Consider the following 23,603-nt stretch of genomic DNA (forward strand, 5'->3'; position numbering starts at 1 on the left):
GTGCTACTTTTTTTCTTTGTTTTCGGTGTAATATGGGTACAAACACTAGAGTATGTTGATTTCTTGTTGCACAGTTAAGGGGTTTTGGAAGAAGCAAATGAGGGAGGATTTTTTGGACTTCTGCAGTGTTTTCTGTTCTTTGGACTTCAGGATTTTGATGATAAAACAGGGATAGAATTGTTTTTCTTGCTTCTTTTGGGGCATATGCTTCAGGACTTTAGGGGGGAGTTCTTCATCTGAACTCCAAAGAGATTGGAGAGCTGCATTTTTATAATTGCTTTTAGCTTTCCTTTATGAGGATGGCTTGTTCTCCAAAGATTGTAGTTCTTTCTTACTCTCATTAATTAATTTCTTTTACTATACAAAAATATGTATAAATACTACAAATATTCTGAATCAGAGTTATGCAGGGCCTTGGCAGGTGATGCTTAAGCAAGAAGATGGTTCCTATGCTTGTGTAGCAGAGAGTGCAACTCGTTTTGCACTGGGTGAAGTAAAAATCTCTCACCTTTTGAGCTCTAATTCCTTCCTCTACTTGTTTGGAATGATTCTCTATGCTATTGAACTAATTATTAATGTACTTTAGACCAAAGAAGAACTGTTGAGGGTCTTGGGACTGCAAGAAGAGCAAGGAAGCTCATTGGAATTTCTTCGAAGAGGATACAAGGTTTCTTCCCTAGTATTTTGTAGTTGCTTCAGGAATGCATATCTCTCTCTCTCTCTCTCTCTCTCCTGCTTTATCTTGATTTTTCTGTAGACTTGTGGCTTATAGTGGTCAAAATTCAGACTAGTATTGTTTTGGACACAGTTATGTGGGAACATGCATCTGACTTTCCAGATTTGTGCATTGGTGTCCTGCAGCCTGCTACTGGCCATTGGATAAAAGAATTATGGAGTAGATAATTGAGTCCAACATTCAAAATTATTTCAAGCTGCCTAAATATCTTCTATTGAAGGAAATTCATGTAACTTGTGCAATAGGCATAACACCTTTGAAACTTATTTCCTGGAAAAGCAACCTTTTCTTTTTTAAGATAATAAAAGGAGGTATATTTGATTGAGAAGGAGAAGTTACAACCTCAGGGGACAAGAGGTCCACCTGAAAAAATAAAAAACAGAAACAAAACAAAAAAATAATTATAAAGATGACAATTTAAAAAAAAAAAAAAAAAAAAAGAAGAAGAAGAAGCAGAAAAGTACCCCTTACCAAGAAAACCCCTTATCATTCTCTTTCCATCATAAGGGGGAGGTATATTAGATTGAGAAAGAGAAGCTACAACCTGAGGGGACAAGAGGTCCACCTGAAAAAATAAAAAACAGAAACAAAACAAAAAAATAATAATAAACATGAAAATTTAAAAAACAAATAAAAAAATAAAAAATAAAAAATAAAAATAAAAATAAAAAATAACTGAAAAGTACTCCTAACCAAGAAAACCCCTTTTCAATCCCTTTCCATCTTAGTTCACTGAGCACTTTAAATGTGCAAGCCCCCTCTGACTCTTCTTCGCTTTGTACTTACCCCCCATCAAAGCGCAGTTCAATTCCACCAGCATCACACATTTTTAAATCCAATTTATCCATTATATCTTGGGCTTTTAAGTCCTTCCTAGAAATGACCTGCACTGGTGTAGGTAAAATTCTATCATTGCACTGTAGTTTATTATCCAACTCATTGTTCCCAAAAATATGAACCCCCTCCAATCCTTCCAATGGCCTAGGATGATATATGATAGGTCCCCGAGAACATCACTGTAATCAGAAACGTATCCATATTTTTCTTGAATCTCATCCTACAGTAAACCACCATCACAGTCAAAATCGCTGATGTCATCGCTATTGTTATCTGAAAAATCTCCCCATTTCTTAGATTTCTTTCCTTTGCTTACTCCATCACTTGCTACATCCTTCCATCTTAGCAAGTGGATCTTCTACAATTTCCAACTCTCCTGCTGAATCTCTCCTTATAATCTTTAGCCTTATCTCACTGGAATGCTCTCTTTTTTCTTCATGTAATTTCTTCATTTCTGCACCCATCATTGCAGCCTTCTGAAGAGCATACACCTTAGGACCCTTAGATTTTTCAGAATTAAATCCTGAAACACCAGATTTCCTAACCAATCCAGCTTCTTCTTTTTTATTAATCCTGTACACGCCAGCCTCTAATCCCTCTGCAAATCCAGAATCAACAGCCAACAGCCAATCTGACACTTCTGTTATTATCATCATTTTCTTCAAAAATGATTTCAAAACCAAATTAAAAGCATCCTGAATACACTTTGAATGTTGATCCATTCTATGCTTATTTTGGAGAGCTGGAGAAAGATTTTGTGTTTTTTTAACATCTTGATGAATAGTGAATACCCACCTCTCCTGTATGTAAAATTTGGCTAGGTAAGTGGGCTTGTTCAGAAACAGGGTCGTGCAAGGGAAGGGCCTGCACCCATATCCTTGCCCTGGGACTTTTTATATACAAGGCCTATCTGTGGAAACCCCTGTTTACAAGAGACTTCTTTAAAAACCCTTGGGATTCTTGTCAAAACACTGGATCTGTTCTATTAAATGGCCTAACTTTGTTAAAAAAAGAAGCATCACCTTTCTCACAAACCTGGCCCAAATTCAGTATGAGTACTAGACGACCAGGCCCAAATTTTGTAGCCTCATCATCCCTTATTGCAGCCCTAGCCACCTTTGCAAGATTAGCAGAAACCACCAGAACCCTAGTTACCTGCACCTTATGTTCACCTCCGATTGAGTGCGCTGTAATCTGGTAATGGCACCCTCAATTCCTTCAATCACATATCAGCCTCACACCTAATACACAATTTTTTTTTTTTATGGTGAACTACTTTGAGCAGCCTTCGCCTATCTTTCCTTCCTATTGAATAGTTGGGTATAATGGAAGACCTAATCACAATGATAGGTCTCTCCCTCTATTTATAATATATGTCTACATACCAATAACCATAATGACCTTGCTAACTCTCACTTGTTAACATAAAACTCACTCTAACAATGCTAAATGACTAAGATAACCATCAACACTCCCTTAAAGTTGGAGTGCGTGCGCGCACACACACACACACACACATATCATATCATATCATATGCTCCTAGCTTGTTACAAATGAATTTAACACGAGAACTCCCCAAGGTTTTGGTAAATAAACTAGAAATCTGCAAATTAGATTTCATCCGATATCTGATCCTACCATGCTCCAGATTTAGTCAGTTGCAGCACCTCCAAAGCCTTTGGTACATCGCTCTTCTCAAGTGTCTATAACCCCGGACAGGTATGGGTTTCCCTTTTCAAGTTCTGGCAACTCTGTTTTGGCTCTTACTGTTGCATTGTCCAATTTAGATATTCCCACTTCCTACTCACACGCTGCCAAGCATGATTGTTGGCGATAGGCTATGCAGGAAGAAATTGTCGCTCTAGAGGCCAATCACACAGGGGACATTTAGCCTTTTCCTCCCACCATTGTTCCTCTGGGCTGTAAATGGGTTTACTTAGTCAAGGTTCGATCTGATGGAAGTCTAGATTGTTACAAAGCTCGCCTTATTGCACTTGGGAATAATCAGGAATATGGTGTCAATTATGTAGAGACCTTTGCTCTTGTGACTAAGATGACTACTGTTCGTACGATTCTAGCTATTGCTACTTCTAGCGAGTGGCCACTACATTAGATGGATGTCAAGAGTGCTTTTCTTCACGGGGATCTTAAAGAGTGTATTTATATGAAGCCACCCTTGGGCTTGTTTCCCTCTCCGACTTCACATGTGTCTAAGCTTTGTCATTCTCTTTTTGGTCTCAAACAAGCTCCAAGGGCTTGGTTTGATAAATTCCGCATCACTTTATTACAATTTTCATTCAAGCAGAGCAAGTATGACACTTAATTGTTTCTTCGGAAATCAGATATGGGTATTGTTGTTCTTTTGGTTTATGTTGATGATATTGTGATACTGGTTCCTATTCTGCTTTGCTTGCTTAGCTCAAGACTCATCTCTTAGAGTCCTTTCATGTGAAAGATCTTGGGTCTCTGATATATTTTCTTGGTCTTGTGGTGAATCGTAGTCCCTAAGGTATTTCGCTCAATCAACATAAGTATGCTAGTGACTTGGTGGTCACATCTGGCCTTCACAAGGGTACTTTTGTTGATACTCCCATGAAATTAAATGTCAAGCTTCGCAAAGAGGAGGGTGATTTACTTGCTGATCCCAGTTTATACCGAAAATTGGTGGGTAGTCTTGTCTATCTCACCATTACTAGACTAGACATTTCTTTTGCTGTATAGCAAGTCAGCCAGTTTCTTTTGACTCCTCGTCATCTTCATTTGGTGTTGTCCGTAGGATCATATGCTATGTTTTAGGCACTTATGCCTGTGGTTTATTCTTCCTTGCAGGCAATTCTACTTGTCTTGCTGCTTATAGCGATGCTGATTGGGTTGGTTGTGCGGATACACATCGCTCCATCATTGGTTGGTGTGTGTTCTTAGGTCATGCATTGATCTCTTGGAAGAGTAAGAAGCAAGACAGAGTTTCTTAGTCATTGACGGAATCTGAATATTGGGCGATGTCTCTTGCTTGTTCTAAAATTATTTGGCTTCGAGGCTCGCTTGCTGAGCTAGATTTTTCTGAGACTGTTCCTACACCTCTACATGCCGATAATATGAGTGCTATCTAGATCACGGCCAATCTTATCTATCATGAGTGCATGAAGCATATTGAAGTCGATTGTCATTCTATCCGTGAAGCATTTGAAGCTTGTGTTATCACTCTTCTACAAATTTCCACTGAATTACAAATTGCGGATATCTTCACCAAGGCTCTCACTCGTCATCGACATTGCTTCCTAAGTAGGAAAATTGATGCTTGTTGATCAACCCACATCAATTTGAGGGGGGTTGTCAATGGAACAGCAAACAACAATGCAAAAGATTTCTTTTCTTACTTCAGCCCGCATTTATTTCCTTATATTTCCATTCATTATTTTGTACAGTTAGCATATATTTAGTTTACATGTATAGGGCTTGATAGATTATAGTTTACTTGTATGGGGCTAGAATCGTGCTAGACCTTATTTACTTTCAATGTATAGCATTCTTGTAAAGTCTATATATAATATACAGAACTCAAGGCCAATTCATTTATCCATTCACAAAATATTTGACACAAACAACCATTTCTCTGATGTTGTAAATGAGCAACTAAAAAAGGTGAGATCTTTGGATGAAAACATTATGAGAAAACTTCAATAATATGTTTATAGAGGAATTGAGTACTGCTGGAAAAATTTAGGTTAGAAGCATGCCTGAAATTGGCTTCACACGCTGGTGCGTGGGGTAGGCCCTAGTAGCCTTTGATCAGCGTGTGAGGGTGCATGGGGAGAAAGCTGTTTTTTTAGGGCTATAATGTTGCTGGAAATTCTTTTACAATGGTAGACATGCATTGGATTAGGGTGGGTTTTAGGCTTTGGTTTTGATGGTAGTTGTCACAATTAGGGTTTACGTCTCAAAAGTAGGCTCTAATACCATGTTGAATAATTGGGCAAATGGAAGACCTAATCACAATGATAGGTCTCTCCCTCTTTTTGTAATGTATGTCAAAGTACATACCAATGACTATAATATCCTTACTAACTCTCACTTGTTAACATAAGAGAGACACACACTAACAATACTAAATGACTAAGATAACCATCAACTTCCATCACCACCTTATTCCATGATCTGGAACTGAAGTGCTTGCAACACCTGCTCCTTCAAAACGAAAAATTTCCTTCCCAAATTCGCATAACACATTTGCAAAGCTTCCCCATCCAATTTATTTTACATTGCCAACACAAAAAATTTCTTACCTTTCCCCCCTCAGTCCTAATTCCAAAAACTTCCCTACCCTTGTCCACATAATTGCCATCCAACAATGGAGGTTTCCCTTGCGAACGCTTCTAGAGCCGCTTCCCAACTGAACAAAAGTTGATAGACCATCGACAAGCTAGCAAATTGCCTCCTTCATGAATTAAACCCACCTATTTCGAGAAACGTTATTTTGGAGCATGCATTGGATAGGGGTCACCCCCTTATTATCCAAACTCAAATCAAAGGATTTTCCTTCAAAGGATTTTCCTTTGATCTGCACTGAACGCTTTAACACCAGCACCTGCTAACACAGCCATGGTCGTTCTTGCGCGAGGGTGTGAGAGTTGTTATGCAAGAGAGAAAAGAGTGATCTTTAGTTTTTTAGCAGTATTTGAAGTTTGGGTTTGTTGAAGATAAGAAGAAGAAGCAGCTTCAAAATTTGAACCCGATAAAACTCAAAACTAGCCTTCAAAGAATAGCTTTTGAGTCTTCAAAGAAGATGACCTTAGATTCAAAAAAGAAAAGTAGAATCTTCAAAGATGAAGCTTTGAGCAGTCAAACTTGCTAGGGCTTGCGAGATGGAGCTTTGTGGACAAGCAGGGAATAGTCATACTTTCTTGGGCTTGCCAAATGGAGCTTTGAGAACAAGCAGGGAATAGTCGAACCTGAGATGGAGCTTCAAAAGATCAAACAGGGAACATTCAAACCTTGCTTCGCTGTTACAAAGATGAGATAATCTCTTTGCGGGAATAAATGGAGTGACGGCTGCAGTCTGGCGACTGGAGGACTACAGACTCTGTCGTCTGGTGGTAGATGGAGGCCTGCCATGCCATAGAAAAAGAACGATGAAGACATGAAATTGCAAACAGCAGACAGCTGAAGTGAAGCTCTCTTTGGTGGTTACTGGTTTTTAGGGAGTTCTTACACAAATCACCGCATTTCTAATGCTGTGTTAGTCATTACCCTAGTCTAATGATCTCTATTAGAACAAAAGGAATGTGAAGCCCATGGTGCAACTCTATCTCTCTCTTAATGCTTTGTTTCTTTCTTCCATCACTTTCATGGCGATGAAGAACAATTGTTGTATAGAGCAGGATCTCCAGAGGGTTGTTCAGATCAAAGGGAAATCTTTTGATTTGAGGTTAGGAAGGATAAAGATAGGAGGTTTTGTGGTTTTTCTGGTTAAGAATGAATGTGGCAATGACTTGCTGGGTGAGGGTGCCTTTGCTGGTGATATGATGGATTTTGCAGAGTTTGATCTTAGTGTATTCTTGGATGAGTAGTTCTAGAGAATGTTCGAGGGTCTGGAAGGGTTGTGCAAACTTAAAGCCTCTGTTTTCAGGAGGGACATAGCTTTAGAGAAGAATTTGATTAATCACTAATTCGTTGACGTTGTGAAGGGGGGTCAGTGCTTTAGATTCATTTGTTCGTGGATGGCAGTGTGTGAATTTTGGAACTTTGTGGCAGGACGTTGTTCAGCTGCTGTGGGAGGTGGTTGGTTAGGTTTGCCCGTGGGTGGCATGAATTAAAAGATTTGAGGAGCTATCATGGGCTGGAATAGGCTTAGAGTGATGCAAGTCTTATTGGACTTGGATGATTTGTTGCCCAAGTTGGGTTGCCGTCTGACCCAAATTGGGTTATTGATTCTCCACTTGTTGAGAGGAAGGATGTTACCACTGTACAGGAAAGGTCAAATCAGGAAATTACTAGTGTAGGAAACAAAGTACAGAGTGAGCAAAATATTAAGGGAGCAATAGTAGTCGCTGGTGACATCCTCAATGGTGATCTGGTTCAGAAGGTGGAAAATAATAGTGGAAGCAAATTAGGACGTGATGGAAAGCTAGCGTGTCTACCTCGTCTAGTGAGGTTATGTTATACTCGTTGAAAAGCTATGTAGGTAGGTTTTGAAATGCACAAAGTTTTTGAGGAAAAATGACTTAGGAGCGCACACTAATAAAAATTTGGAGATTTGTAATGATGGTAGTTTTAGTCTATTGAAGAGTGACTGTTTTGAAGGATGGGTCAGGGGAGAACGTTAGTAAGGCAGTCTGTCAATGGCAATTTAAAACCGCCTCATATGTTTAGATGGGGAGAGTGATTTTTGATATCGAGTTTGCATGTGATGGATGTCTATTATTGGATTAATTCTGTGAGTAGTATTGGTATTGTAAAGACCTACCTATCTTATCATATAATAAAGAATAATGAGTAAAATAGTCAACCTGAACTCGTGGGCAATGGGGACACCTGTCATACATAGCGGAACCTAGGCAGCAATAAATATAAATCCCAAACTCATAACCACAAAGTACATAATACCAGAGTCAAATATAATCTAAAACATGGTGTGTATATACATTCTCCCAAAAATACAAAAAAATAACTCTAGGATCCCATAACAAAATCTCCTGATCCTAGTTCAAACTTACCTTCCTAACGGGGTAGCACAACTGACTCAACGGCGGCCTCGATCCGCCGATTTTTCTGGGTTTTCTGAAAATTATTTAATGTTCGAGAGTGAGACACTTCTCAGTAAGTGAAAATAAACTAAATACAGCTGTGTGACAACATGAATATTTAATGCTAATATAGATATACAGTACATTTTGCATACTGGAAACATTAATCATATCATAACTGCATAGACAAATACTTTCATATTTCTTATAAATCGTACTGTTCATGAATTGTCTGGTATAGCTAGTAATACTGAAAATTTACCCAGGATGAATAGTTAGCTGATGTCATGTATTAACCTCCATGATGGGTTGTGCAGCCCGAAGGCGGGACCTGACAATGGCTGGCCGACTATTGCCGAGTCAAAAATGTCTGTAAGTATGATGAGCCCGCCACACCCTGGTCCGAACTATCAGGTGGATGTTTAGAACTTTACACTGAAAGCCACATCAACTATCCGTCTCCCACCCCCTCTACTTGCAGGGGTGATTAGCACAAGTCTGAACATAATATTTGATCTATATAGCTACGATACCGTGCTCCTGTAAATGAACTGAATTGTCATCCGGGTTCTGATAACATATAATACATGATAACATACTTGTTTAACATAAAAGGATTGATAGCATTTTTTGTAATAACATACATACATATATACGACCTTGCGCCGATTTCTTTCATATCTGTGGCCTTGCGTCGAACATTTCATAAATACGCCCTTGCGCCGAAATCATACATAATATACGGCCTTGCGCCGGCTATCAATCACGGCCTTTTGCCGAATATTTCATACATATTATTCTGAATAAATAATTCATTTATCATGTATTTTAAAACCATAATGTACTGCATTATTTCATAATCTTTAAAAATATGCTTTATTCGTAAAATTGCTATAACATAATACTTTTCATGTAAAATAATATTCATGCCACACAATGCTAAATAAACCATACATTCCATTCTAAAAATATATTTTCTGGCATTTCATACTAATATATATACATTTCAACATAATAGTAGTATTTTCCCAAATATGCATTTTTACCAGTCTTCTCATATATATTATACATGCTGCCTGAAAATAAATTTGTTGATAAATAACGATAATAGTTTGCATGGAAAATAACTGCTTTAGTTTATTCCCTTACCTGATTTCTGAGTAGACACCCTCTAAAATACACTTGTCCTGCACCCGCAGGGTTCCCTGTTCAATACCTTGAAGATGACAACTCTCAGAACTAAATTTCAATATTTTTCCGTGAATAACATTTTCTATAACTATGGAAAGATCAAATTTTGCATAAAAAGCCTTACCTTAACCCGGGGATGAATTCCAATTCTGCCCCACCAACGATCCGCTCCAATAGTCTTGGAGAGAACTTCCCCAGGAGCATCATGGTGGCCTCAGATCGACGATCCGACAAGAAATGGGGTCGAAATCGAAGAGAGAAGAGAGAGAAACCGTAGAGGAGAGAGAGAGAGAGAATTTTTTCTGATTTTCTGCGTAAAAATCTAAGTTTTAAGCTATTTATACTATGGGCTTCATCGATGAGTCACGTCACCTCGTTGACGAGGTCAAGAAGGCTTCTCGTTGACGAACTCTCCCCCTCGTCTTCGAAATTCAGATTTGCCAAAAACATCCTCTCGGTATTTTCTCGTCGACGAAGCGTACCCTCGTCGACGAGCTTAAAATACCATGTTGAAGCGTTTGTTGACGAAGTCTACTGCTGCCTTTTTATGTTCCCATTTACCCCTTTCTCTATTATTTAAATATCATTATTCTTCGGGTCATTATAGGTATGACTTGGATTCTTCAGAGTTTTTTGCTGGAAATTCTATGAGCAGTATTGGTATGACTTGGATTCTTCAGGTTTTGTGGGTGGCATTTCCTATGAGTTAGTTTTTCCCTTGGAAGGTTTGGAAAATGTCTCCATTTTTTGAGGATGGAGGATTGGGTCAAGAATAGGTGATTGCTTTTACAAGCCATGTGAAAGAAGAAACAATTGAAAAATATTTTTCTTCGTTATATTGTTCTTCTGTACAATCCAATATATAATACGATTACTTATTCTAAACAAGGAAACAATTTCCTATTGAATAATATCAAATCCCCCATAATTACCCACTTTCCTAATTTGTATTTTATTTACAAAGATATTCAGGATTGATATTTTAACACTCCCCCTCAAGTTGGATCATAAATATTAATCATCTCCAACTTGCTAATAAGATCATCAAAGCTCTGTCGTCCCAACCCTTTAGTGAAGATATCTGCAGTTTGTTCCTTGGTTGGCACATAAGTCATACATATAATTCCTTCTTCAATTTTTTCTTTGATGAAGTGCCTGTCTACCTTCACATGTTTAGTCCTGTCATGTTGGACTGGATTAAGAGAGATGCTAATAGCTGCCTTATTGTCACTGTAGAGTTTGATAAGAAGGTTCACCGGTACCCGTAATTCCTCCAATAGTTTTCGTAACCACAATCCTTCACAAATCCCTTGAGCGACTACCCTGAATTCAGCTTCAGCACTACTACGAGCCACCACATTCTGTTTTTTGCTTCTCCAAGTTAAAGATTTCCCTAGACGAATGTACAATATCCTGTGGTGGACCTTCTATCTTCCACTGATCCTGCCCAATCTGTATCTGTAAAGATCTCTACTTCGTTGCATTCACATTTCTTAAAGAAGAGTCCTCTTCCCGGGGATCCCTTGAGATATCTAAGGATCTTGTATACAACATCTAAGTGAACTTCCTTTGGTGAATGCATGTGTTGACTTACTACACTGACTGGAAATGCAATGTCTGGTCTAGTATGTGATAGGTAGATCAGCTTGCCAACCAATCTTTGATACCTCTCATTTTCTACTGGTTTTCCTCAATCTTCAACCCTCTTTACTGTTTCTATCGGGGTTTCGTTGGGTTTGCACCTTAGCATGCCAGTTTCAACTAGGAGGTCGGTAACATACTTTCGTTGAGAAATACTAATTCCCTTTTTCGTTCTTGCCACTTTCAATTTAACTTCATCTGCCGCATCTGCCCCAACTCTTTAACTTCAAATTTAGTAGCCAAAACATTCTTCAATTTCTCCATTTCTACAGTATCATCACCAGTAAGAATTATATCATCGACATACACTATTAGGATTGTTCTCTTACCTCCTTTAGACTGTTGGAAGAATAGTGTATGGTCTGATTGCCTTTGTCGATATCCTTGATTCTTTAGTACCTTTGCGAATTTGTCGAACCACGCTCTAGGAGATTGTTTGAGGCCATATAACGATTTCTTTAATTTACACACTCTGTTTTCTTCACCTGTTCTACTGAATCCTGGTGGTATAGTCATGTAAACTTCCTCTTCCAATTTTCCATTTAGGAAAGCATTTTTAATATCAAGTTGTTGTAGTGGCCAATCTAAATTAGCTGCCAGGGACAAGAGAACCCGAACTGTATTTAAGTTTGCCACTGGTGCAAATGTCTCGGTATAGTCAATGTCGTAGTTTTGTGTAAAGCCTTTTGCAATAAGCCTGGCTTTATATCTTTCAACTGTTCCATCAGATTTACATTTCACTGTAAAGACCCATTTACAACCCACTGGTTTCTTCCCTTTCGGTAGATCTGTCAACTGCCAAGTTCCATTTTTTTCTAGGGCTCACATTTCTTCCATGACTGCCTCTCTCCATTCTGGTATTTCTAGAGCTTCCTGAATGTTTTTTTGGCATTTTCATCCTGTCAAGATTAGAGACAAATGCACGATATCCTATAGACAAGCTTTTATAAGACATGTATTTCGACCAAGGGTATTGAGTACATGACGTGGTTTGTGTTCTGATTGCAATAGGTAAATTGATATCATCAGGTGCAGAATTATCAGAGGAAGACTCAATTACCAGATCAGGATAAGGCGAGGGCTCATGATTATTCGGAGCCATCACCGGTTCCAACACTCTTGGTGCCTCAGGTATGAGATTCTCCCTCTCCTTTGTTTTCAGCTTTCTTGAGTAAACCGGTATGTTTGCGTTGTTTTGCTCTCCTGCATCTCCCCCTGAGGGTAAGTGTTCAGTTGTGTTTGGCAAGTCGGGAAGTAATGTAATGGAGGACTTAATGGAAGACTCAATAGATGGGTCAGGGAATGGAGTAACTGGAGTAACAGCAGATTCAGTAGTAAAAGAATCAAAGAACCGATCTTCACTCCATTTCTCCCCTGAAGAGAGAGCTTTGGGAAGTAAGGAGTGGTTTCAAAGAAAGTGACATCAAGACTAATGAACAGTCGTTTTGAGACCGAATCATAGCATTTGTAGCCCTTTTAGGTAAGTGAATAACCAAGGAAGACACATTTCATGGCACGAGGATCCAATTTATCGCAATGGTGTGCATGGACATGAACAAAGGCAGTACGACCAAAAATTTTCAGTGGGAGATTGGAAGGGAGTCGAGAGGTAGGAAAGTGTTCTTGAAATTTCTGAAAAGGGGTGACAAATGAGAGTGCTCAACTTGGCATTCGATTAATGAGATGTATGGCTGTTAAGATGGCATCGCCCCAAAAATAATGTTTCATGTGGGTAGTGAACATTAATGCCCGGGCTACTTCAAGTATATGTTTATTTTTTCGTTCAGCAACCCCATTTTGTTGAGGGGTATTCACACAAGAACTTTGATGAACAATCCCATTATCTTGAAGATAAGTTCTCAGGATGGTATTAAAATATTCCGTACCATTATCGGTATGTAGGATCTGAATATGAGTCTGGAATTGTGTATGAATCATGGTATGAAAATTGATGAAAATGGAGCGGACGTCAGTTTTGTCTTTCAGTAAGTAGACCCAACAAAGACGAGTATGGTCATCGATAAAGGTCACGAACCTTTTGTATTGGTGCGATTTAGGGAACGTGAGGGACCTCATACATCATTGTGAAACATAGCAAATGGGCGAGATGGTTTGTATATGGATGATGGAAAAGAAGTACGACGATGTTTAGCAAGCTCACATACTTCACATTGAAACTCAAAAGCCATTTAATTTGAACAAAGAGAAGGAAACAAATGTTTTAAATAGTGGAAATTGGGATGACCCATCTGTGAATGCCATAACAAAAGTTCACTATTTCTAGAAGTAGATGCAGAATCACAAATTGCAGTATTACATAGTTCATTCAAACTTGCGTCCTCAAAGTAGTAGAGTCCCTTGTACGCTTTAGCAGTGCCAATCGTCTTCCCGATGATAGGTCCTGAAAAGCACAATGAGAGGAAACAAATTTAGTGGAACAATTTGAATCTTTTGTTAACTGACTAATAGATAACAGATTGCACGATAACTTGGGGACATGTAAGACCGATTGTAAAGTTAAGGAATCAGATATGCGAATACTTCCTTTCCCAGCAATTGGTGAGAGAGAGCTATCTACAATTTTTACCCTCAAATTCCCGGCATATGGTGAGTAGGATGAAAAATATTGATAAGACCCAGTCATATGATCGGATGCACCCGAATCAATTATCCATGGACATTTGTAACAAGATGTGGTTTTTAAAGCTGACAGATGATTACCTCGGTGAGCCAGGGAACCAAAGGAAGACTGACCCGAAGTTTGCATTGATGAAATCATCTTATATAACTGATCCAATTGTTCAGGACTGAATGCTCTGCTGGACGGGGTATTGTTGTTCTCTCCTTGTGATCTTTTAGTTGATCCGTCAATGCTGGCCTGGTACCCACGATTTTTTTGGTATTTTCTCGGTTTCCAATCTGCTGGTTTTCCATGAATCTCCCAGCAGGTATTTTTTGAATGACCTGTTTTTCGGCAATGTTCGCACCATATTTTTCCTCTTTGCTGTCGTTGACTAGGTCCCCTTGGGCCTTTTAATATAAGAGCTGAGGCATCCGGCCCAACATGTAGCCCATCTAATTTTTGGGCGGATACAGGTACAGCCGGGTCCAGCCCAGCGGATCCATTTTGAGGCCGCAGCATCACCCGCCTCCTGTTCTTTTCCCTCTTGACCTCTGCGAAGACTTCTCGGGTTGAAGGGAGAGGTCGCCGGCCAAGGATCCGTCCCCTCACGTCATCGAGCTCTTGATTCAGGCCGGCAAGAAACACGAAGACCCTCTCGTTTTCGAGCCTCCTTTGGTATTGAGTGCTGTCGCCGGAGCACTCCCACTCCTCATCGATGCTCAGATCGAGCTCCTGCTAGAGATGACTTATCTCCATGAAATACTCGGTAACACCTCTCTCGCCTTGCCTCATCTGCCACAATCGGGTCTTGATGTCGAAGATTTGTGAGTAGCTTTCGACATCGGAGTACGTCTCACGTACAGCTTCCCAGACTTCCTTCGCCGTCGGCAAGAACAAGTAAATTTTTCCGATTGATGGTTGCATCGAGTTGACGAGCCAAGCGGTGACCCTGGAGTTTTCGGACCTCCATCTTTGCAAGGCTACTGCGTCGGAAGGGTCTGGCTTCCTCCGCTCACCGGTAAGATATCCAAGCTTCCCTTTTCCCTCAATCACCAGTTTCATGGACTGAGCCCATTCACAGAAATTTTTTCCGTTTAGTTTTTCCAATGAGAGTGGAAAGACTGTGTTATCCAGTCCATTTGTACCCCCACCGAACGTAACCTCTGCGTCACCGGTGATGTTTGCAGAGGAGGTAGAGCCTCTGCTGTTAGCCATCGTTTAGTTGGGTTTAAGAAACCCTAGCTCTGATACCATGAAAGAAGAAACAATTGAAAAATATATTTCTTCATTATATTGTTCTTCTGTACAATCCAATATATAATACGATTACCTATTCTAAACAAGGAAACAATTTCCTATTGAATAATATCAAATCCCCCATAATTACCCACTTTCCTAATTTGTATTTTATTTACAAAGATATTCGGGATTGATATTTTAACACCATGGTATTTTGATAATTCCTGTGGAGGTGAGTGAGAAAGCATTAAAGGTCAATGCGTGATGAGAATGATGGACTTGTGGTTGTGTGCTCTTGTCGGGCATGTGGGTGAATGGTGGTAATTGGTAAGAGCAAGATGAAAAAAGGCCAACCTGAACTAGCTTGACTCAGACAGAAAGGGGTTGAGATGGGGATTTTCGAATTAGCTTTGGTGGATTTTTCTTTGATCTTCTTTTGTGGTCTCTTGTCCTCCTTTTGATTGTAATTTGTTCGTCTCTCTCAATAAATTTCATTTGCCATCTAAAAAGTTTTCATGTAATTTGTGTCATTGTAGGCTCAGATAATGACAAAATCTCATCTAATGCGACTTAAGTCTCACTCAGCCTGGTTCCATAATATAACCTCCATATAGAAAATCCTTCTCACTACAATTTAAAAAGCTGAAATGCTAGTGCTGAGACTAGTTTCCCCTGCACCTTTATTTGATTAGAAATTCTTCTCTGTATTCAAAATGTTAAAATGCCTGACCAAAGGATTTGGTACCAAAAGGTTGATGTGAAAATGATTTTCTTGAGCAATAATGTTACTGAACTGTAGATACCTTCAGCTATTGACATCAGGAGTGCTGGAGAGGGTCATTGTCAAGTTTTTGTTGACTATGGGGTATTGATGGATAGAGATGGTGCAATTTGTCACCCTTATTTCTTGAGCTTTGTTATTATGTGCGGGTCGATGTGCATATTACATAGGCTTTGTGAATCATCATGATGTTTTGGATTTGCCAACTCCATTACTGCCTCTGCATTGTTTTGCACCTTGATGTGCCCAATCATCCTGTCTGGTTGATTGTGCACTAGTCAGTTGATCAAAGGGTCTTTGTTTCTTCTGTGCCAAAAATGAAGCTGCTAGGTTTTTCAGCGTGACTAGATGCATAGTAGGTGGGATTTGATCAGATTTCAGTTAAGTCGGACTTGAATATGTCCTCTTGAGTCTATAAGTCTATATACCATTTTTGTACTTAAGGGCATTCCATTTTTTATTTCATTGTTTGGTGTCTAGCCATTATAATGAAACATCACACTGCTTATTTCAATTCAGAAATAACATATTTCGTTTTGACATATTTTTTTCCCAAATCCTGTCGGACAAAAGATATCCTTTCTATGGAAATGCTGTCTTGCAAATCTGTCATGTAAACTGTGAATATAAATTGCAGACAAACACATGGTGGGAGGAAGATGCTGATCTAGAACTGTCTTCTGCATGGCGAAGTTGAGATGCAGTAGCACTGATAGAAACGGAACTTTGAGTGACACAATTTGATTGATCGAGGGTGCGTGGCTGAAAAACATGAAGATGGGAATTGTGACATGAAGCGTTTCTTTCAATTGTATTCATAATGTGATTTTATACCCCTTATAATTTTTCATTTTTAAAAATTTCTTGTCTAGTTTGTCACCATAGGACATGGAAGAAATTTATGTTGCTATTGTTTATTTGCCAAGAAAATGGAGGTGAAGGAGAAACATATATTTAAAGAACTGACCAGAGGACCCTTCAGGAAGACCTCCTTAGCATGGTAGCATTGTACATTGGGGGTTAAATTATTAAATATAGAAAACCAGTTCATGCATCCTTTCATTCCTTGAAATTGGAATAGATTTTCTTGGTAGTTTTGAATACATTTACAGTTTAAATATTATGTGATGTTATGTGCTTTGAATTTACTGAAGACAATTTAATCAAAATGTTTTAATTACTTGAGGAAATGTTTTTAGGGAAGAAAATAGCACACCCAGGAACCAATAGCACGTTTAAGGCACTTCTGGAACTCCATCCTCTCCTCTAAAGTAGCGCTGCTTACGACTAAAATTTATGCTGCGCGTAGTAGAAAGGCATCCTCGCTTTGCGCGGGTAAGAGAGGATCATTACAAAGTCTTATTCTTATTGTGTAAATTCTACGAATATATATATATATATATATATATATATATATATAAATATATATATATATATATATATATATAGGCATCCTCGCTTTGCGCGGGTAAGAGTGGATCATTACAAAGTCTTATTCTTATTGTGTAAATTCTACGAATATATATATATATATATATATATATATATATATATATATATATATATATATATAAAGTGCTGGGGTGATTATATGGTTATTACCAATTTACCAGGACAGTGACCAAAATATGGCAATGCCGTGCAAAGGAGTGTTGTAAGAGATGGCAGTCATTTTCACTGGTGATTCATGTATATGGGACAATCCTGTGTTTCCAAGAGGGCACTACACATTTTGTTATGTGAAGAATGTGCTGCATAATTGATTAGCTGCAACCTCAGAATTTATTAAGGAGCCATTTGGAACTTGGAGAACCTAAGGAAACAAAAGAAAATTCAGAGGATTTTCTTTTTTATGTTTAATTATTAAGAAAAATTAAAAAGAAAGTAAAAGACATCAAATTTTATGCATCATTAGCATTTGATTTTTTTAATCATATTATAATAAATTTTTATTCTTCATAGTATTTGATAGATATAAAATGCAATGAGAAATGAGTTTCCTTATTTTTTTTTTTTATTCAAACAAATTTCCTGATCGAAATGGACATAAGAAAAAAACCTCTAGGTGCTAAGGTGCAGTTCAGTTTGCTGAGATAGATGTGTTGCTTCCCATGAAATTTTAAAGATGCCAAAAATCTCCTCTAAGATTTGTCAAAAATATAAAAATCTCCTTTCAAAAGACGTTTTTTTTTTTTTTTTTATATATATAAAATACAAGGAAATGTTTGTATCTTTTTGACAAACCTTAAATGAAGTTTTTGGAATTGTCAAAACCTCAAGGAGTTCCTTGGAATTCTTAAAACCTCAAAGGAGCTTTTTGAAAATTTTAAAACCTCAGAAGAGATCAATGTTTTTTTGTTAAATTTCAAGAGAGTTCAATATCTTTTGTCCAAAATATTTTAATATAATTCTTTGAGAAGAACTTTTAAAAAACTAATTTTATCCTTACTAATTCTTTATTTTACTTTTTAAATTCCCTTTATATCCTTGTGTGAATTTCTTACTTCTATCCTTATGTGACTTTCTAAGTTCAAAAATTTCAATAACTTTATCTTCTCCAAACTAAACAATCCAAACTTTTCAATTTTCACAAACATCATTCATATTGTCGTATTCCCTTCTTTCATTTGCAAAAATGAAAGCCATGCAATAAGGAGAAAACAAAGTTGGAAGTGAAATGATAGAAGGAGATACAATGAAAAATGTGGGGAAACTATTTATATCCTAGGTTATTTAGGATGTATTAAGGATATGTATGGTAGTGCAGTGAATAATGATAGGACTACAAGTGGAGAATCTAGAAAATTTTCAATCACAATAGGTGTACATCCTATGGGATTTATGAAAATTGAAAAGTTTGGAGTAAAAGCCGAGCATGCAACTATGAATGATGAGAATGTTAGCTTAATTTTTCTTTCTCATCCAATATCATTATGCACAAATTTATGGAATTATTATTATATATTTACTAGTATTGACTACCAAGACTTAGATTACTTTTTTTTTAACTCGTCGAGTTTCTTTAATTTTTGTCACATGATGTTGCTTGGCCATAATGACATTTTCAATTTATATTTTTCTATTGTTATTTGATTCATATATGTGTGTGGGAGTATAGTTATAGTTATAACATGCATACCTTTAAAGTTTAGTTGCATGCAATGGTTGATGTTTATAAGATTGAAATTAATGAAAAGTCAACGAATAAAAGCTATCTACATGATTTTTTTTTTTTTTAAAAAAAAAACATGAATGGAATAATATTTGGCTTGCAATAGGGTTAGTGATATCAATTTTGCATTTAAAAAGAAAAATTTAATAGTCACAAAATATTTACTTTTAGGCTAAAAATCATTTTTTTTAGGGACAGACTTTCATCATGTTGCTACTATTAAAAAATGCTATTTTTTGGCATCTTAATTTTTTTTTTTTTTTTTTTTTTTGCGGTTTGTGACAAAATTCCAAATTTTTTTGTAACAACCTTTTAAAAAATCACAGTTGATGCTCTCTTCACATATATTAGTTCTTTGGTGTCAAGGTTAGAACGAATTTATTATCACAAAACTTTTTGATGGTTTCATATAAAAAAAAATCACAAAGAAGTTTCTAGGGATGGAACTTGCACAAAAATTATTCATCACAAAAGACTTTTAAGCAACAGATGTTAAGTATTTACAAGTTTTTTATTTTATTGGTCACAAATACTATAAAATCCACCACAACAATAGAAAATGAGTCTACAACATGCCTATTGAAAATATAGTTTCTTACAAAAGGAAGACATAAGAAAATTACATGAATAAATTAATGGTGTCAACGAAGACATGCAAAATTAGGTGATATAGGGCAAGAAGTAAGACCTTGGGGAAGATTGTTGTTGAAGAATAACTAAGAAGATTTGGGTCAAGGGATTGTGGGGTTTAATTATTAGTTAATTGCGTGTTTAGTAACTAGTATAGATTTATGTGTATTTGGGGGTGTGTTTGTAATATATAATTTCATTTTTAGAGGATTTTTTATAGTAGCGCGTGAAAGTCATTTTTGTAAGTTGTTGAATTTGAATTTAAAATGAAGGTGAGTTTCCCCTTGTATCTCCTCTCTTCTCCTTCATTCTCTTTAATTTCTTATATTTTTTGCCCACGGCTGCAGATCCTTGATGTTTCCCTACATCATTTGGTGTTAGAGCACAAATTTGATCTCTGTTCTTCCATTTCAATCCACCCATTTTCCCCTTAACTCTTCTCCTTTGCTCCTCTTCCTCCTCTCTTTGTCTTCTTTCTTCTCCTTCTCTTCTTCTCGAGTCTATCCTTAATTCTCTTTCTTTTCGTTCTTCTTATTTTGTTTTTTTTTTTTGTTCTCTAATTTATTTTTTTTTTCCGCTTACAATAGTTTCCTCCCTTCTAAATTCTTCTTCGTTTATTCCTTCTCAATTTCTCTCTCAATTCTTACCCTAATTTTTTATTTTTTTTTTGTTGCAGGTCTCTTCCCTTCTCCTTTATTCTTCCTTATTCTTGTCTTTTTCACTTTCTATGTTTCTCTTAATTCATTATCTCTTTGATTATAATTTATTATTCTTTGCCTTGAAATTTTAGGGAAAAAAGGAGAATTAGTTTTGAACTTTTTTCAAAGTTCCCATTGTGTCCAAACTCTTCAAACACAACTTTATGGAGACCATCATGCAATACCTTGGAACTCATTGAAAATAGAAACCCCTGACCCCTCCCCTCAAAATTTCATCATCATTCGACTAGTTGTCTGGCCCCATGCACTGGCCAAACATTCTTCGACCATCAACCTTCTAGAATCCCTAGCTTCCTATGCTCTTTTCTGCGCATTGCCACCACCATTGCAATCCCCTCCCTTGATTTACCCTTACTTGAAATTTCATCGCTGAAGGAGCCCTATTAGTGGCTTATGCACCCCACACATTGGCCACACATATGAGGGAGTTACTAAGCTCTTTGTGTATTTTCTAACCTTAAGAGAAATTACTCTGGCCATGTGTTGGAATTGGTGTAATCCCAAGAGGGGGGAGAATTGAGTTCTAAAAATATTTCGACTAATTTAAACATTTACATTGATTCACCATAGTTCATATCCCATTCGTAATACAAACGTGTATGTAAATTAATAAAGTGATAAATGCAGACATACACATAGAACATATCTCATTTGAAATAGAGGTGTGCATGCAAATAATTATAACTATAAATGAAAGCATACACATGCGGAAATATAAGTGTATTTTCAGATTCTGGATCAGAAAATACAAGAATTGCGTACTAAGGAAATACCGTTAGTGAAGGTGCTGTGGCATAATCATGTGATCAAGGAGGCTTCATGGGAGCTAGAGATAGAAATACATCAGAAATACCCATAGCTTTTTAGAGAGGATCAGTATTAGACAGACCAGCACGATTGCACAGGTAGGTGTTAGTTTTATTTGTAGGTCAGATAAGATGAGTGTGTTTAATTTGTTAGTTGTTTATAAGTTTGTGTATGTATGGATGGGCCGCTATGTGGGTGGCTATCGACTCTTCGATAGAGATGGACAGTGAGATAAGAATATGATTGAAATCAGTTAGCAAATTTTGAGGACAAAATACTTATAAGGGGAGAGATTGTAGAAGCCGGAATTAGGAAATAAAGGAAGTAAATAAGAAAAGAAGAAGGGAAAAAAAAAAGAAAAAGGGCAAACAACAAGATTCATTGACGAAACCCTGATTTCATCGACGAAGGTTCTCCTATGGTTCTTCGACGAAGTTCAGAGCGTCGTCGATGAAGAAATCCCGAGCGACAGGAAAATATCCAATTCAAGGTTTGTCGATGAAACCCTTCCTTCGTCGACGAATTGTGCTTGGTCAACAGCTTATAAAAGGATTTTTGGGTTGCTTAATCACTAAGAAATCTTATTTCTCTCTCTCTCTCTCTAAACTGGCGCCTCACTCTCTTTCTGTTTCGATTTCTTCGCCATTCGTCGCCCGAATCGACGATTGGAAGTTACCACGAGGATTAGGGGGAAATTCTCTACAAGACTAGCAGAGTAGATTCTTGATCAAGGTCTTTCCGGGTACCACTACAAAACTAGGGTAAGTAGGTATTTTGGAGTTTTATTGTTGTTTTTGAATAAAGGGGGCTTAGGGAGCGTTTAATGTAAAGTATTCTGTGGGTGTGATGATTATTTTGGGAAAAATGTATTTCAGGGTTTTTAGTTTTGAACATCGTAGGGCATGGTTTAAGGGTGTCAAAAGGCTTTCCACTAAGTTAGGTAAGGGGATTAAGTTAAGTCAGAAGTTTTATTAAAGTTGAACCTAATAAAATGCTATATATGTATAATTATGTTTTCAGTTGTTATTTCAAAACCCAATCGTTTGAAATGGTCTTTTCAAACCTAGGATATATGAAATGGTATTTTCAGTAAAAATGAACGGTGTGAAGTATAGTTGAGGCTATAAATAAGATATATTGTATACGGAAAACTGTGTGGCAGGTGAATATTTTTTTGAGGGTTATCATGTAACCGAGTTTATGAATACTAATGAAATAGAAATGCTTGCGAAATACTGAAATGTTTGTCAAATACTTGAACTATTTGTGAAATGCAGGAAGATTTATACGATGGTCGCGAGGGCCGAGTTTTATATGTGTGACGGCCGCAAGGGCCGAGTTTTATATATATGATGGCTGAAAGGGCCAAGTTTTATATGTATGATGGCCGTGAGGGCCGAGTTTTAAGCATGACAAATTTTATATAAAATGAGTTTGAAATACAGTTTTTATTACTTAAATTACATGATATGTTTTTGGAACCCTGAGGACCAATTATGTTGTGAGCACGATACCGTTGCTAGAGATTCAGTATTAGACCATGTGCCCCCATACTGTTTGCAAGGAGGTGTAGGGTGGTCTCAGTCGATTAACCTCAGTAGAAGGGGTACCTTCCCTGGAAGACCGGACTTTTAGGATGTGGTAGGGCAATTGGATCCTAGCAAGCAAGTTGCGGATGCCTGCGTAGTCGAAGTTAGATGCAGACGTATGTTTTTTGACTTAGTCTGGGTTGATATCCCCTAGGGCTAAGTCCAACCTTCGATCTGCACAACATATGCCATGAGGGAAGTAAATGGGTTAGTCACAGGGCTTGTCTTTTATGCATATCTGTAGGTTTATGTAAATGATGTAATTTTATTTACTGAACTGTTTATAAAATGGAAACGACGCAAACATTTTCAGTTGTGTAAAGATAGTACGATGTAAATTAACTTTTTTTGGTTAAAGGAAGAACGAATGATTTCTATATACACCAAATGCATGCTGACCACACACTGATATTAACTTAATCTTTCCTTACTAAGAAGTGTCTCAACCCAATATACAAATTATCTTTTCAGGACCATCTTGAGGTCGGGTTTAGCGTACTCTAAGCCAGGTTGATAGCCAGAAAGATTTTTGTGAGTGTCAGTAAGAACTCTGTTGTATGTAAGCTGGGTTCGAAGCCTTGAGTATGTATTATGGTTATATAAACTTAGATGGGTTTTGTTTGCAGTAAGGGTTGTAATATGGATATTTGGAAACCTTCATGTATAAAGGAAACTTAGAACTCTTTTTACTGTATATTTGGAGAAGTTTCATTATTTTCGCTACATTTATTACGATGATTGTAGTATCAGGTACTCAGAATGTCACTAAAGTGGCACCCTAGGCCCACGTGGCGGGTCGGGGCGCTACAATGTGATATTTGTCAACAACAGAAGGTTGAAATAGTGGCAAGTCTAGGGCTTCTATAGCCTTTTCCTATTCCAGAAGAAGCTTGG

General features: G+C 37.5%; 1 protein-coding gene across 8 annotated transcripts in view; it reads left to right on the forward strand.

Annotated features, from left to right (window-relative positions):
- The window catches only part of LOC131158131 (protein LPA3), a 62,483-nt gene extending 45,420 nt beyond the window's left edge, over positions 1-17,063 (forward strand). For 5 of the 8 annotated variants that reach the window (XM_058112762.1, XM_058112758.1, XM_058112759.1 and 2 more), the window contains 3 exons: positions 411-493; positions 587-667; positions 16,430-16,846. In XM_058112762.1, coding sequence (XP_057968745.1) covers positions 411-493; positions 587-667; positions 16,430-16,489 — 224 coding nt within the window. In that variant the 3' untranslated portion in view covers positions 16,490-16,846. Of the gene's footprint in view, positions 1-410; positions 494-586; positions 668-8,634; positions 8,690-16,429; positions 16,847-16,991 lie in introns of those variants that run through there. The other 3 variants (XM_058112760.1, XM_058112761.1, XM_058112764.1) reach the window with 3 other exon arrangements.
- Positions 17,064-23,603: the final 6,540 nt, after the last annotated feature.

This window comes from Malania oleifera, chromosome 6 (genome assembly GCF_029873635.1).
Source record: "Malania oleifera isolate guangnan ecotype guangnan chromosome 6, ASM2987363v1, whole genome shotgun sequence".
Taxonomy (NCBI): Eukaryota; Viridiplantae; Streptophyta; class Magnoliopsida; order Santalales; family Ximeniaceae; genus Malania; species Malania oleifera.